The sequence below is a fragment of the Acanthaster planci genome, linkage group LG14 (assembly GCF_054643075.1).
Source record: "Acanthaster planci isolate LZ-2023a linkage group LG14, COTS_SCS, whole genome shotgun sequence".
Taxonomy (NCBI): Eukaryota; Metazoa; Echinodermata; class Asteroidea; order Valvatida; family Acanthasteridae; genus Acanthaster; species Acanthaster planci.
The window spans coordinates 11,199,282-11,215,659 of NC_141790.1; the positions used below are offsets into that span (position 1 = coordinate 11,199,282).

The 16,378-nt window shown below is 43.3% G+C and overlaps 2 protein-coding genes across 5 annotated transcripts in view; one reads left to right on the forward strand and one right to left on the reverse strand.

The window, feature by feature from the left end:
• On the forward strand, positions 1–3,448 carry LOC147796850 (uncharacterized). Its single transcript, XM_087146014.1, has one exon. It carries the CDS (start codon positions 1–3, stop codon positions 1,384–1,386), a length of 1,386 nt encoding a protein of 461 aa, XP_087002140.1. The 3' UTR covers positions 1,387–3,448.
• Positions 3,196–16,378, reverse strand: part of LOC110981025 (phosphatidylinositol 3,4,5-trisphosphate 5-phosphatase 1-like) — a 27,365-nt gene continuing 14,182 nt past the window's right edge. For 3 of the 4 annotated variants that reach the window (XM_022238172.2, XM_022238171.2, XM_087146009.1), the window contains exons 7-27: positions 15,812–15,886; positions 14,578–14,829; positions 13,678–13,822; positions 13,276–13,370; positions 12,913–13,015; positions 12,414–12,628; positions 11,992–12,109; positions 11,525–11,621; positions 10,813–10,951; positions 10,394–10,493; positions 9,965–10,053; positions 9,724–9,805; positions 9,488–9,577; positions 8,238–8,345; positions 7,694–7,797; positions 7,352–7,439; positions 6,264–6,360; positions 6,064–6,131; positions 5,770–5,832; positions 4,434–5,236; positions 3,196–4,126 (exon numbers count right to left, since the gene is read on the reverse strand). In XM_022238172.2, coding sequence (XP_022093864.2) covers positions 3,911–4,126; positions 4,434–5,236; positions 5,770–5,832; positions 6,064–6,131; positions 6,264–6,360; positions 7,352–7,439; positions 7,694–7,797; positions 8,238–8,345; positions 9,488–9,577; positions 9,724–9,805; positions 9,965–10,053; positions 10,394–10,493; positions 10,813–10,951; positions 11,525–11,621; positions 11,992–12,109; positions 12,414–12,628; positions 12,913–13,015; positions 13,276–13,370; positions 13,678–13,822; positions 14,578–14,829; positions 15,812–15,886 — 3,147 coding nt within the window. In that variant the 3' untranslated portion in view covers positions 3,196–3,910. The remainder of the gene's footprint in view (positions 4,127–4,433; positions 5,237–5,769; positions 5,833–6,063; positions 6,132–6,263; positions 6,361–7,351; positions 7,440–7,693; positions 7,798–8,237; positions 8,346–9,487; positions 9,578–9,723; positions 9,806–9,964; positions 10,054–10,393; positions 10,494–10,812; positions 10,952–11,524; positions 11,622–11,991; positions 12,110–12,413; positions 12,629–12,912; positions 13,016–13,275; positions 13,371–13,677; positions 13,823–14,577; positions 14,830–15,811; positions 15,887–16,378) is intronic. The other variant, XM_087146010.1, reaches the window with a different exon arrangement.

Genomic DNA, 16,378 nt, shown 5'->3' on the forward strand with positions numbered 1-16,378 from the left:
ATGAGAGGATCACGTAGAGGACGGCGACGGAGGAGCGTGCAAGAAACGGAGACTGTGCCTGAGAATCAGCCAGACCAGATGGTGGAGAATCTTCGGGATGGAACTGAGGAGAGTCCGACGGAAGATGCTTCCCAGGAGGGTGTCGACGACAGGGAAGACTGCAGTGAGAAGCCGGTTCAAGAAGAGCCTCAGAAAGTTAAAGAACAGATTGTAGCACCTGTGAAGGAGGAGCAGCTTGGTTTGGGAGAGGCAAAAAATGATGTCAGAGAGGAGAAAGATGCCGAAGATGGAGATGACAGGAGTACTAGAGAGGAGGAAGCAAGTGTGCAACTGGAAGGTGTCTCGGGGGCCATTGACAAAGCCGAGCTGGAGAAACTATTCGATCCCAGGTGGGCAGCGCTCATCAAGAAACTTCCCCAGTTCTGTGACCCGGGACTGGTCTTGGAGGAGAACGACCACAGGGAGGGCAACACCAAACTGATGTACCAGGTGCCCATGATGCCTATAGCGGAGTGTGTGAAGGAGAGATGGGAGGATGTGAACGCCGAGTTGCGCGAGTCCAGCCAGATCTCCCCATTCCGGAAGTTGGACGACAAACGGTACTGGATAAGCGAAACGGATTTCAAGAGGTACTGCCAGTCCTCGACGGTGGATCGGGAGTATTGCATCCAGGTTGAGAAGGAGGTGATGAGGGGGGAGTCGTCATCCTACGGTGGGCCACCTCGGCGGCGGCCGTTTGTCAAGAAGAGCAGTGCCATCCGCAACCCACTGCTGCAGGCGTGCGAGAATGGCTTCAAGAAGTGTGACGAGTCGGCCCGGATGGCCCTCCGGGCTACTTCCCACGGAGCATTCATGACCAACGCACTGCGCAACATGCTGGAAAGGTCACCGAGTGAGCAGCAGGCAGAGGTAATGTCACTGCTGGATGGGATCCAGGGGTGTATCGAGTCGGTTGCGGATGCCTCGGCCCGGGTGGTTGCACGAGCCACAGTGTCACGGAGGAACATCTGCATGTCACAGATCCAGCGCCACGAGATGGAATCCTTTGAGGATTTCATCACCCTGCCGATGGACAGCAAGAATCTCTTCCACGGCGAGTTCTACCCAACCATGCAGGAGCACAAAAGGGTCAATGCATCGTTGAGGCGCAAAGGGCCCCAGCAAGCAGTGGACTTGGACCAGACCACCAAAAGACCGTCCCTCATGGACGCTGCTTTTACCCACAAAAGGCCCAGATTTGACTTTCATGATAGTCACAGAGGAAGGTTCGCTCCACCCCCTAACCAGTACCAGTCATGGGGTGGTCCATCCAACGAAGGATATAGACCCTACCATTCAGGCCGGGGAGGGGGGTCACACTTACATAGAGGGAACAAAAGATGGTAACCAACATTGTAAACGCCAAGACTGTCAAAGAAACGTCAACACTGCAGTGTAAAGTGGAATGAAGCAGAATAAAGTAGGGCATGATATTGGATGAGTTACAAAAAATACTACTCAAAATTTGCGCTTTCCAAAAATACAATTCTGTGACTTCATTTTACTGTTAATAATGTTGTCACTTATCCGAAATGCATTTTACTTAAAGTTTGGAGTCTTTGCAGAAAACTTTTAGTTGATAGAACGTACATGTATGTTTACCTTAATGTTACTGTCCTGTCTTTTGGGAAAATATCAGGTTTATCCTCAAGTGGGAGACTGGAAGCCTGCCAAAGTCCAGCCACTGGTTCTGCAGTTCTTGGGGGGATTGGGCATAGCAGAGCCCAAGCCACTGTTAGTGGGCACAATCACGCAGTTTTGTGCTACTTGGGTTCTACAGAGTGTTGGATTTGGGAGGAATCAGGAACATTGTTTTTGAAAAATCATACAGGCTAAAATTGTTGATACTATTCCAATATAACGAGCACAATCAAAACTGATTTTTTGTAACATGATTCAGTTTATCATTCCTGTAATTCAGCATGATATTATAGCCCGCTAAATGAGGAACCAAACATTTACAAAATGTACATTACAAAAATACTTCTAAGTGTAACAAAACAATATCTCTGTGTATAGCAAGAAAAAATATTACAAAATAAAAGCGGAAAAAATGACCTACACAAATATACTCTCTCACTGAAAAATATAAGTTGTTGGTTAATGCTACGATGGCAATTTTGTTCTTAAAACTGATCTGGCATCCGTAGAATTGCTTTTAAAAGTATTTACATGCATGTTAGAGGCCTGATCAACTATTGACTATCACCACACCGTGGTTTGTAGAAATCGATATGTTTTGAATAAAAAATCCCACTGTTGGCAAAACTTGCTTGACTTACTGCAGTAAAAGGTTACAACCAATAACAATGTTATCCATTTCACACTTGAGGGAATGCTTTAAATGTAGGTTCATATCACACGTACCTCTGCTCATTGTTCTAAATCCCATCATAAGTAACGGGCAACCGCCTTTCATGTGGATGACTTGATATCAATTGCATAATTGTAATGGTTTTCTCATCATCCGAAAAACGAGGGGGGGGGAATGAAACCCAGTTTTACAGAAAATAACGGATTTCAGGTAGAAAATAAGACGGTTCACATCTGGGAGTTTTGGGTAACTATTACACGTACACGTATAAATTGGTAGCATTTGTTTTTCACGGTTTTTGTTGAAAATGCCAGAGTTGTCTTTTCCATTATTACACAATGTATCTGGAAGTTGCAGCTAGAATGTACATGTATGTACATTTGCATATACTGTACAAATGTATGTGGGAAGCCTATTGTCTTATACATAAATGTTTTTATACAACACTGTGTTTTGGGGAAATGCAATAGTTTTCTGTAGTCCTTTTTTCCCTGTTGAGTTATGTGCATGTATCTCATCCACGTGGCTTATGCTGTACTTTATAAAGGGGTGAAAATTCAGCTTTTCTGTTGAGCTGTTCACCCTCAATTTCAGTTTTTTTTGTGTGCACTTGTTGTGTGCAAAGGTATGGGGACTTCTTACATTTCAGCTTTAATTGTAAGTGGCCACTCACACCCTTGACTCTACTGGTAATGTTTTCACAGTTACAGACATATGGTACTCGTGAGTAAACATGTCTAAACAATTATGCCACAAAGAGAGAATTTGTTTTCTTATTTGTTTACAACTTTGTTATAAAGGTAGTCGGAATATTTGCAATTACGACACTTTGTACATGCATATAGAATTAGTAACTGGTTTTTACCGATAACATTTTAATTTTTACGAGACAAACGTGTGCCGGTGCGCTACATGTAATCACAGTTGAAATGCACTCAGAACAGACACGCCCTCAAGGTTTAGGTAAAAGGATTAACAGCTTTTTGTTAGTTTTGCTCATTTTGAAGAGATTTTGAAGAAAAAAATTGCTTTGTAATGAGGGAGGGCAATGGCAGCACACATAACTGTGACTTGAATAAAAGTCATTCTTTGAAATTGCAGTTAGTGACGGGTATGTTTGGTATAATGTTCTCTCTTTCTATATTTCAGCAATTCACAAGAAAATCGCCAGTACTGGGTTACCCAACATTGCGACTGAGGTTCAAAACACGTCTTTCTGATTGCACTTTCCATTTGGAATTCTCAATATTGTCTGTTCCTGACAGAACACGTTGTAATTAAGCAGAGCAGGGTCCAAACCTGCTACTTCCGATCCACTGTTATTGTGCTCTGGTTTAGCTATCCAGCCGTATGTGGCTGGTCTCTGTGAGGAAATTCGGGACAGGTGCGCAGCTGTGTCCCCAACTTTGGGCACAGGGGAGGGTGGGGGAAGTGCCGTTCAGGGAGGCGCAGCACAAGAACAGATATTAAGTTGATCCTTTTGTTTTTTGGCCAATGGGGTGGGGGTGAGGGGGACAGGTGGGGGGCTAGCTGCTCGCCGGAGGGGTAGATGCAGCCTCATTTTGCTATGGGCATGTTTTTGATGCTGTCCAGCATGCGCAGCCTGTGCTCCTTGCTGTCAATCTGGCATTCCAGCAAGTCCCTGTCGGTGATGCCGTCCAGGTAAGTTACGCTGTCCCAGCCACTGTTAAGCAGCTGGTGGCCGTACTGTGGTAGCCCCAGATTCATCAGCCACTCCATGATGGTGGATGGCCGCCTTAAAACCTCGTATTCCTAGAGAAATTGAAAAAAAAAGGGGCGTAAAACGTGTGGCTTTTAGGGGTTTCTATGATCAGAACTAGTTGGGTACAACTGGCAGGATTTGTATGTTTCAAGCTAAAGGGTAGGATTGGGAAGTACTTCCTCAAAACATATATAATATGAATCAATAATAGAATCTTTGAAAATGAGACATCATAAACGAAAGCAATGTATGTGTAAGCGTTTTTTGAGGAAAACTTTATATTTACAATTGAAAATTATGGCATTATGGCACAAGTATGGCATTTTGACTTTTTTTTTCAAAAGAACTGTTAGTCACCTCCATGTCTGACATCTGACTCTTGGGTGGTGTCTTGGATTTGGCGGGTAGGGGCGGAGGCAACCCCTCGATGAGTATGTCCTCTGACGGTCTCACTTCTCCCATCCGTTGTGGTAATGGGGGTTTGCCGCCTTCCTCCAAGAATATCTTGGCATTCTCCGGCGACCCTTCCTCGTTGTGGTTCGACTTCTCGAACTGGGCCCGCAGCTGCCGCACCTTCCCCGGTGACTGTTTCCTTGCAGGCTTCTTGGGGATCCCTCTGGTGACGGCCTGGAGGGCAGGCGGGCTGCGTAGGGCTGGGTCCGCTCTGGGCGGGCTATCGTGGATCTCCGGTGGCGGGGGTATGGGTAGGGGTCGCTCCAGCCGGGGCAGGTGGTTGTCCCAACACCCCGCCAGTGGGGACTTGGCCCGGGTTGGGATCAGGGTCGTGTCCCAGGGCTCACGGTCGCCGGGGTTGGACAGACAAGCTCGGAGTGACGGCTTGCTCATGTCTGAGGTCAGGGAGGTCTCCAAAGACAGCTGCTTGGGAGGTTTGAGCTGCCTGGTAGTCAGTTCGTTGGATTGGATAACATCGGGGGTGACTGGGCTTGCCCCTCTCCTGGGTGGGGGAAGAGGGGGAGGGACTCCATCAGTATCCTCCCCTTTCACCCCTATTGGAGTTGTCTCTGGTGATGCTTTGACGGTCATGCTTTCACCGTTTTGCCGGTGGCGTCTGTTGACTGGATGCAGCAAAGCATCGGTGATGTCAGTCGGTGGGCTCTCTATGCCAGGAATCTTTGGCGCAGATGCTTTCTTGGTTTTGCCTTCACATGGGAGAGAACAAAAACCAAAAATATCTTTAACACTCTCGTCATCATCATTTCTGCCATCCTTTATTCACTGCTCCATTTTCCCTGTTAGCCATGATGTTGTAAAGACTTACAACTACAGACCGTTATCAGGATGTTGCCATGTTTGTCTTGTTCCCTGTGGACCCAATGGCAACAGTAATGCAACTTACACTGATGAAAGGGAGTAGACTATATTTCCTTCCAGCCTCAGTTTGGTTACATTGCATTGAATGATAGAAAAGCAAGATGGTTGCTCCATGATACAGTTCTATACCTCGAAAGGTCAATTGTCATCTGCCTCCTTCTCCTAATCCTTAGTCACACCACATTTTAAGGTCAAAACAGATTAAACTGCAGGTCAATATTTCAACCCAAAATCAAGCCCTAACAACAGCAGATTCAGTTCATCAGTTGTTCTGCACGAGATCATGTTTTTCTTTTAAAAACTGCACGGCAAATGGCACAACAATGAGAAATTTGAACAAGAATCGACGAGGAATAAATACCTTTTGCATCTGCAGCAGAAGGAAGTCCGTCTCCTTTTTCTTTGTCTTCGAACAAAACCAACTCTGAAAGAAGACAACACAATTTATATATTTCTGGGGAATACGAGTAAATATATGTTGACAGAACGGAAAAATGCTCCGCAGAAATTAGTTCATACACAAGTGGTTTGTGAAAAAAAGAAAGACGAAACATACCTTGGCAAGTAACCGAACTTATTACCTTTCTTGAAAGATTAGCATTTTATTATAATATTGCTCGTCTGGTGAATAAAGGATGATTTTTTTTCTACTTACCATAGGTTTTCGTTTTGCGGCTGCCATCGTACAAACTCTCATCTCTGGCTTTCACATGCAAGGCACCGCTGAGAATTAAACAGAAGTACATAATTTGGCTGGGACTAAATTACGGCAGCAAATTCAAATCAAACTTGAATGGTCGAGGAATGCATACCAAATACACATCAGAGCAACTTGAGTTTTGTTTACAAGCTGACCTGATTTCTCCTGTTCTGTGCCCCTGGTGGGTAAGTACAGCATGGAACGGCACCGGTGTAGAACTAATCTTGTCTTTCAAGGACACCACAAACTCGCCTATACAAATGATTGATTACACTCATCATTAAAAAAGCTGGTAGGTGAATCAGAGTTCCCCGGAAATATGAAAAGCAAACGCCGGGACTTTTCAGCCTGGGATTTTCAAAGAATAAAACATGACAAATCAATTAACTAATAAAAGATTTTGGTATTATAAACTGAAAGAATCTCCGGTTCGTAAGTGACTTCATCACAAAGGCGGACGCGCCACGATTTGCGGGCTCTCATCGCTGATGATCGCTGACGTTGCATGTTAACTTCAGGTTCCAAGTAAACAGCGATCAGTGCATGTAATTATCTCTATGTGCAGTGCATGTGCTGCGGGTGTGGTTTAATCCCTTCGCGCCGGGAAGCGGCTATAACCGCTGTAAAAATTGAGATCCTCAGCCCGCTTTTCAGCTATTATTCTTGGCCCACGCTCGAGCGAACACGGTGAAAGAAGGCAGACCCTGGCTCTTGTATATATGGTAATTGGTCTTTGTGCGTAGCCCAGAAATGAAAAGACCGATTTTGCATTATAATCACCAGCTTCACAATAGTCCCCACTTTGAAAAGAGGCAACGGGAATGTGGAAGCTTGAGTAGAGCCGCATGCCACCGAACAATTAGCCTTTTCACCATGTAATTTAAAGTGTGCAAAGCACACTGGGCCACAAACCGAGAATTTGCAGTTTGGCAGGTGGCCTTCGTGGCCAAGCGAGGCTGGAATTCTTGGAGTCGGCTTTCAGGAAGAATTTCCCGTCATCAAGGGGTTAAACTGAAGTGACGTCACACTTAAAAACCGGACACGCTTGTTTTTGTCTGTTGTCACACCAAAAGCGGCCTGACGGAAAAACTTGCATGATATTCCTAATTTCCATGACTTTTCAATGGCTTTTTACAACTTAGATTTCAGTGCATTTGAGGGGCTATTCAGGGTTAAGCACACCCAGAGGGTGACAGTTGGTACATGCATCCTTTGTAGGAATGCAAAGTCGTGTATGCCATACCGTAGGACTCTTCACTGTCGCTGGACTTGATGGCCATCAGAATGTGCTGCTCCTCCAGATAATCAAAGTCTGACAGGATGGGCGTCAACTGGAAAAGAGATGCATGATAAGTAGCTTCACTCACAGCCCACGAGTAATGCAACACAGAAACAGAACCCTTTCTTGCGCTGGCATGGAGGAAAACGGCTTAGAAACCTGCCCAAGACTGGTCGATTTTACCTCATGAGCTGAGTGCATGGAGCTTGTACACGGGCTACGACAGGTAATTTGTGCTTGCTGTTGATATAACTATTGGAGAGATAAGCCCTACACAGCAATTCCTTTTTTGGGGGGGGGTTATACCTTTGGTAGTTCTTCAGATGACCACGATGGCTTGATGCAGGCCATTTTGGACCCCATCTGCTCTTGTGTGCAAGTCCTGTTCATCTCACTCTTTCCAGATCCGGCTTTTTGGAGAAGCAACAAATCGTTAGGAAATGGAACTTCAGACATGAGCTCTGACAATATCAACAGCCAATCAGATGACAGAGGCAGAGGGACTCTTAATGCACGGAGTGGGAAAGCTTCTCTACACCTTGACCCTGCCTCTCGTTAACAAGAAATAGTCACTGTCCTGGACCTACAAGACGCTCTGTCTTGTCGCTGTGTTCTCTGTATTTGAATTGGATTTGTGTTTGTTTTATTGAAGATAGCTTCAGGAGGACATCACCTTTGCAAAAAGTATCTTTGCAGAAATTTCATTCACTAAAAACTGTGGCAAAAAATGGTGGGGAAGTCAGTCAATGACACTGCACGAACACTGGTTAAACTATTACATTTTCAATTCGAGGAAACAGTTCAAAGTTGGAATGCTCTGGAGTCAAAAGAAGGCAATTGATGGAGCTACCTTCCAGACAACTGGAGATGAATTCCAAATAAAACATGCCACACATGCTGGTTGTGATGATCGCTTCTGCTGAGGTGAACACGATCTCAGCGTTCTGCGCAGAACCACCTAAAAATGATATACACATAGCAACACTTTGTCACAAAATCTTAAGAGAAAACTAAGAAATTAAACAGTCAATTCTCTCAAAGTTTTCTAAAAATAATGATTTGACTTTTCCTTAAGATGTAAACCCTTGTGCTTCGGTCTTCGACACACACAAAAACAGGTGATGCAAAATCCCTGGAAAAAGTTCCTTGGTTGTACCAAATCACAAATGCTTTAGAAATCATTTCAGCTCATACATGATAGCTTTAATCTCAGTCCACTCAAACGTGTATGATATTACTGTCTGTCCAAGTCAGTCACAACCGATCTTTCTTGCTGTGAAAAAAAAAAACCCAAAAAGCAGGATATACATCCCAGCATGCAGTGAAGTATTCCCACAATGCACTGGTAGCATATACCATCATGCAGTACATATTCTCAAAAATGTAATGGCAGTTATATGTTCTATTATGTAATGAACATTCCCCATCATGCAATGCACACATGCTTACTATTCTCACCCTCCTGCGTGAGCCCCCCCTGTCTACTCTCTGCTAAATGATTGGTTGAAGGGTCAAAAGAAACAACATTAGAATAATCCAAAGAAAACCGACCAGTCAGTGTGAGCACCAGAGACAAGAAAATGTTTTTGCGAAAGAGGAATTTTTTGCTGCAACATTGTTCCTTGCGTTCTGTTGAACTCAATCAATTTCTTTTTTTATCATTTCTGATAATTCCCAGCATTCAAAGTTCAGACAATGTCTGACTTCAGACAGTTGGCCTTGGACAAGGTTGCAGTTGGACCGAGCTGGAACCAGGCCAAATTGGCATCAAACAAAGCTGGTACCTGACCAAGTTGGCACCTGGCCCGATTGGCACTCAGCCAAGTTGCCAGCAGTTAAAGTTGGCACTTGATCAAGTTGGCACCTGGCCAGGTTGGCAACCTGCCAAGTTGGCAATGAACCAAGTTTTATGTGGAGTTAACAAGTTCAAGTTTACTTAAAATTGGCAAAATCATGGATTAGTGTTGGTCTATGGTTGACATTTTACCCAGTGAAGAAGATGTCCATAGGTAAACGGGAAGGAAGAATACAGTGCTCCTCTGTTGGGCAAAGACGGACTATGATTATTATTTGATTTTCCAAATTGATGTTCAAATTCACCTTTAGGGATAACTGTGGTAGCAGCTATTCCAACATCAAAAGTAGCAAACACAGGCGAGTGGTCGCTGGTTGTGATGTCAGTGGTACAGCCTGAAACAAGTATGATAGAACCCAAAACTTCAATCCAAGGTTTACAGAAAAAGATAGTTCCATCCATTTCAAAAAATGTTGGGAATTTCGGAGGATCTGGTTATGCTCCATGCCAAAATTGCAAACGACAAGGGGGCCAATCTCACCATAGGTTGTGTTGACGATGTGGGTGCCCGGGTAAGACCTCCAAATGACCCTGTCGCACCATGATGGCTCATTGATACGCACCTGTTACATGTAGATTGAGGAATGCAGATTGTTAATCAAGTCATCCTTAAGCCGTCCTTAAGGGGTGGAATGCGATTGGATAAGAAAGGTAGTCATCAGAAAGATCTAAGAAAGGTTTGTTACATGAAGCTGTCCAAGGTCAATCATGAATATTCTTACCATGGTTTTCTTGATTTTCTTGTAGTCGTAGGACGTTCGGTCGCCCAGCTTGTACCGGTAAGTTGGAGGGAAAGAGATATCTTCCTCACCTGAACATGAAACAAAACTACAATCGTTGGCAAGAATCTGAGTTTGAGATGCAATCTGCACTTCTCTGGTCAGTATGCTTTAAATTGAAATTTTATTCTGTGGATCGTGAATCTTTTTGAAGCCTGTGAATACATAATTGTGTTGATAAGGTGCGGCAAGTTATCAACAAAGTACAGATATTATGCAACATTTGTTGACAAAGGGTGAAAATCTGGACCCCAAAAGGGGGCTGAAACTCCACCATTGTTAGGAGGAAATTTCTGGTAAACTTCTTTTTAGAAACTCATGGGAGGAGAGTTCAGATGTTAAAAGAATCAGCAAAAAGGACACTGCACTTACTGAAATCTACAAAGATATTGCCCTTGTCTTTTTCTCGCTTCAACTGCTCGTGCTTGAACAGGTCGGCGTAGTTCATGTAAGCGATGTTTCGCAGGATCTCCTGTAAATTTGCAAAATATGGAATCAAATGAAGTGCCCAGGAAGCATATCACAATTTTTGTTCTGTTATAAAGCTTCATACTTGCATCAGTTTTGCATCTGAACAGACCTTTTGAATACTGTGGCCATCTTGAAGGTACCGTTTCTATTCAGTGAAGCAAAATACAGACAGCTCTTGCCTCTCCAAGATGGCTGCCATCCAGACAACCAACTAACCCATGGTGCCGATCATTCATATTTCAGGACAACAAACCTGGAATGTAATTGCCCGTCAATTTTTCTTTCGAGTACTTTCAGTGACATCTCTGTTTCAAGCTTACCGGTACATTCCACTCGATCCGATAGTTGAGGTCGCCGAGGAAAAAGATATGGTGGAATTGATTGGTCAGATCAAAGAGACTCATTCCCTTGGAGCTTAGTGACAGGCCACGGATGATGTCATGGTAGTTATTGTTACGCCTGCAAAAGTGTCAGAAGAAAGCATCTGGGCCCAATTTCATGGCGCTGCTTACCGCAGAATTCTGTACTTACAATCTCCATTCTGCGCTAACCGCGCAAGCAGAGAAACTCTGCGCTAACCCTTTAAGCACAGAATCCTTAGTTACGGGATGTATGCATGCGCACAAGCCAAAATTCCCTGCTAACCCATGAAATACGTTTGCCCATAAGCACAGTATTTTCTGCTATGGTAAGCGCCGATTTTTGGCCGTTAAAATAAGCCCAGTACAATGCATGAACGAAGTTGATAACGCCCAATAAACCTTTGATGCAAAACTTTAGATCTTGAACTTCAAAAAAAAAAAAAAAAGACCAAAAAATTCAGAATTAATGTTTCGAATATTTCATCTGGATGTATGTTTGTAAAGTTGCTCAGATAAACATTGTTACATCCTATCGTAAGCAAACAAAGGAAATGCCATAGACTGTAGCTTTACATTGTACATGTGCAATACACTAGCGTAGCTGTTAGACAAATTGCTTGAATACAGATTGGTTACCAGGCAACCAGAAGGACAGAAGACTGAGACTGACCTCGTGCATTTTTCGGTTCCTGAGGTAAGATGTGCATTGATGAAACAAAATGAAGTACCGCTGAAGAGTAAAGATACACCCACGGCTCCCTTGTTGCCTTGACAGAACAACGAACCAAAACAAAAACTCCCCAAAACAATGATATATTCATTTAAAACAACAAAACACCAAATCGCACTTTGTTGGAGTGTGATGGCAAATGCCAATTCCTATCGGCTCGGTGTGTAAACTATTGAGGGCGCTGTTGCCTTATCGCTCAGTGTACTGCAAGTCAGTAAGCATGCCGGACTGATATGGACGAGCATGGGAACAAGACATAACAATAGACAGTGAGTACCCTCATCTTACACTTTAAAAGTTCAGTGTGGTTTTTCTTTTGCCACATGAAGCCCTAACAATATGCACAGGGTGAAAAGCCAACATGAGCTCCCAAAGCAAGTCTGGCCTCAGGTGTGTTACAAGCTCACCCAGAGTGTTGGCGATGCCAGTTCTGACAAAAGAATCCCTGACGTGGCTGATCTGATGCTCGTGGTCTTTGTTGACCAGGACGGCCAGCCTCAAGCCCCAGAGGGATGCAGTGGCTGCCTGCAATGCCACAGACAAGTCACATCAATACAGGTGGAAACAACTAGGACCTAATGAGCCCTCTTCATATTTGCCACTTACATAAAATAAGCACAATCCACATGCACTGATAAGTAACTCTTTACTGGCATGGCGAGCAGGGGTAGTAACAATACACCCCTCAGTTCATCTTCAGAGGATACAGAAGGGTCCACAAAGTTTGACTGTATCACCCACCCCAACCCGACCCAACCCCGACCCACCCCAACCCAACCCATCAGCCAACCAACCACATCACTCCCCAGCCACGACTTGTTTCTCTTACTGTGACGTATTCCTTCTTGTTCAGCCCGTTCAGCTGGCCAATTTCCATCTTGACCCGGCTGATCCAATCCTTGTCGTTGATGGCGGCGCTCTTGAATTCCTGTGTGCCGATGACATAGATGTCATGGGGCATAGCCGCCATGCTTGGGTCTCGCGTCTTCCCCTGTCCTTGGCACGTCAGCCAGGAGGTGATATTAGTAGGTGGCATGGCCGCACCTGTAAAAAAGAACGCAACAGCTAAATGACTTGGCTACGGCTGGAAACTAACATTTCCCATACAATAAACTCTGTTTTATTTCAAAAAGGTAGCCTTGTCAGTTAAAAAAAAACCTGTTATCATTAAGGGCCCTGATAACGCTTAGAAAAAAAAAATAAAAATGAATTAAAACAATTTAAAACAGATTAAGTTAAATCCAGAGAGCCACTAACTGGACATTGCCAATTTTGTGGTTGAGCATTTCCAGGGAAAAATCTGGCTCTGGAGAAGAGGGAAAACACACCCATGTTCCACGTGCCGATAAAGACCGAGATCTGGTCCACCTCCTTGCTGTAGGAATGGCTCATCTTCATGTACTGGATAAGCTGGCAAAATGTCTCTCTCTTCTGTCCACATGAAACAACCAAGACAAACTTTTGTAATCGACACTGGAGATTCTTTTCCATCAAGAACAAGTCCCAATAATGGTTAGTACTTGTTTTGCCTTGAAACCTGAGTTAAAATGGTGAATTAACCATAAAGTGCTCACTTATTATCAGATATGTCTACCATACCAAGACCATCAGTTTATCAAATTCCAGAAGATGGCTTCATTTCTCGGTTCATTGAGAGATATCCAACTTACATAGAAATGTCATCAACAAACCTTGGCATCCTCAAAACTGTACTCTTTCTTCTTGCCGTTGGAAAATCGGATTTGGAGTTTTGTGTTTGTGCCTCTTGATTTGATGAGCTGCACGACTGAAAAAAAGAGAGAGACAGTTCCAACAAATTTCGGAAAAAGTCCAGCAATCAAAATTTTCAAATTTCTGGAGTTCAAGAGGATGATGGATATCTGTTGCTTTATGAGAACATTCAAGCCTGACCCAGGTAAGCTCAGTGGTTGGTGGTTAAGAGGTTAAACGTCGATCTGCCACAGTTAAACGGGAAGTTGTAGGTTTGAGTTGAATCTGAGCGAATCTGCAACTATTACCTGACAAGCTCTCGAACTAAAGAGACTAACTTGAGCCTACTTAATCAGGTTGACAGGGGGCAGAGGTCAACTTACTTTTGTCATGTGTGTAAGATGTCATCTCTTCTTTCATGTCTTTCCCAAAATGCTTCAGGATGGACAGGGTACCATGGGCAACGTCAACAGTCAGTTTGACTTTAGTGTTCTTCAGGGCACCCACGGTCAGACCTTCAACTTTGACCTAAGAGAACAAATGAGTTAAACTCCGTTATTAAACTGTGACCACACACGGAGCTACAAATCACCAATTGTACTTAACTGTAGTATCCAGCACTTTTTAGCATAAAGATACACTTGTGGAACTCGGTGGATTCTCCTCTCGAAAATATCTCTAGTCTTTCGCTCTTTATGCGTAAATACAAAAATACGATGTTGGACAGTTATTTGCAAAGTAATTAAGTGTTTCTTTTTCACAGGGTTGCATCTGCAGGGTGGGTTCTAATCATGTCATTCCCATACTCTTACTAATGTTCTGCGTTTGTGTGTTAATTCCTGAGTATACATAAATTGTTTACTGTTGACTATGGGGATCGCTACTCGACAAGCATTGCTTTTTTGTGAAGATTAAGATGTGCATACAATACCAAAGATATACACTGTACATATATTCAAAAGTCTCTTCATGAATAATACATCTTATGAATAATGCAAAAATGTTGTTTTTAACAACATGAATAGGCAACCAAATACTTTTTTTCCAAACAAGTGTCAACTTTTGGAAGACCTTGTTATGTCATTCCCAGGCAACACCACCACATTGGAAAAATTTCAGCACTCAATTTATAAACTTTACGTCGTGTTTAAAAATCCATAATTTTCAATTCTGCCATGTGAGTCTCATTCATTAAATCTAGGTACACGTACTCTAGATAACAAAGAATTTCATCAATGTAAAACAATTTTTTTCGGGTTATTCTACAAGGAAAGTGGACTCACCTCAAAGGGCGTGACCGACATAGTCAGATTGGGGAGGGTGTGCACCTTGAGGGTGTCCCCCCCAGATATCCCATCGCTCGTGGTCAAGCCCCCTGTGTAGGTGTTGTCAGCACCCCCGATCAAGGGGTCCGGCTCCATTTCGGGGAGTTCCGGCTCCTTTTCAGGAGCCTCTGTTGAAGCTTGCTGTGGCTTGGCAGGGGTGACAGGGATTCGAACCTCTCCCTTGCTGAGCTCCAGGTAAGTTGCCACGGCCTGGTTTGGTTTAGTTGGAAGATGGGACAAAAAACAAAATTGAAAACAGGTGTTTCACAACCGATACTTCAAGAAGCAATAATGGGAAAATAGCATCTCCTTGTTTTGAATTTTAACAAATTACCTTGAAGATTTCACAATTTGTATAAAACTGAAAAGACCTCTGTCTTTTCACACCAGTTAAATCTTTTGCCCATCGGGGCCTAGTAAAGTACGGCAAAGCATCAGCACAAAAAGCAAATGAATTGTTGATAAAAGAATTAAAAAGATCTCATGCAATGATAGTACCAAAACATCAACAAATAAATGCTACAACTAGACATGACATTAACATATGCCCCTCTTTAAGAAATAATGACGCAAATGTATGTGTATATTTTGAAGAAAAACCTTCCACCAAGCAAGGAAGATATCTCTGCAAGCTTTGGCTACCTATGGACATTTTAAAGCTCAACAGCTGTAGGCAGCATTGAAATTCTTGAAGTCTGTTTTTTTTCCTGGCCATAAAGGTAACATTTCATAAGACAACTGCTCCTTAGGAAAAAAAATTGGCAAGACTATGATATTGCGGTGTAGGTGCAGATGCACGTTTTGAGAAAATGTGCATCTTTAGTATTTCGCAGCCTTGACAAAATTTACGAAATGACTTCTGTAACTTGTGGAATGACTTGCTGAATGGGCAGCGTTGAGCTTTTGTTTTAGAAAAAAACACACACTGCTTGCTGTGTAGTGCCAAACTTCGACGATGAAGTGAAAAGTTAGAAATGGAAAGAAGCAGCAAACTGGACAAATAACTGGACACTTCTGTCATTCTGTTTTGTTTGAAGGTTTAAGCTCCAAAGCTCTTTATTAGATGTACATGTACATGCATTTTCTATGTCAGAACAATGTCATGGGTCATTTTAAAGGTTAATTTTAAAGTACTGGTCAGCACTCAAGGGTCAAGAGTTAACGCTGAAGTCAAGGGTCACAGGTATCTCACCTTGTTTTCAAGGGAAGTAACCCTGGCCTGGCATTCTCCTAGCCGGCTGAAGAGTTGCTTCAAATCATTTCCCGTCTTGATTCAGTAGGGTACGAAACACAAGGATATTAAGGCTAGGTGTTATTAAGATTCTTGTTAAAAAGGCCAACTGGTCAAATCTGGCAAGTGCCGGCTACAAGCGGGAATGAGTGTGTCATGGTGGGTCTTTCCCACTTCCTGGGCGTAGAATAGTAAACAATCAAAAAGACATGCAGGTTGGTTGGAGGTTTGGTGAACATGGCTGTTGGTACAGGATATTCATGCAAGGACTGCTACATGTACACTGTCAGCGTTAAATAAGGAATTTTGAAAATTACAATGTTTATGGAGGAACTTGGCTGTATCTGAACATATTTTATTTTTCCCTTGCTGTTAACTGTGGCAGTAGATGCATTTTGGTCAACGGACCTTTCCCATGAAATATGCAAATAAGGCAGGCGCATGCGTATTACTAACACGGGTTGGCAAAGTTGCTTAAATCTTTGACTTAACAATACAAATCTCCATGCGAGCGTCACTATCGCCGTT

Bases quoted from the DNA above. Each gene is read 5' to 3' on its own strand.
- LOC147796850 (XM_087146014.1), top strand. From the start codon at position 1: ATGAGAGGATCACGTAGAGGACGGCGACGGAGGAGCGTGCAAGAAACG.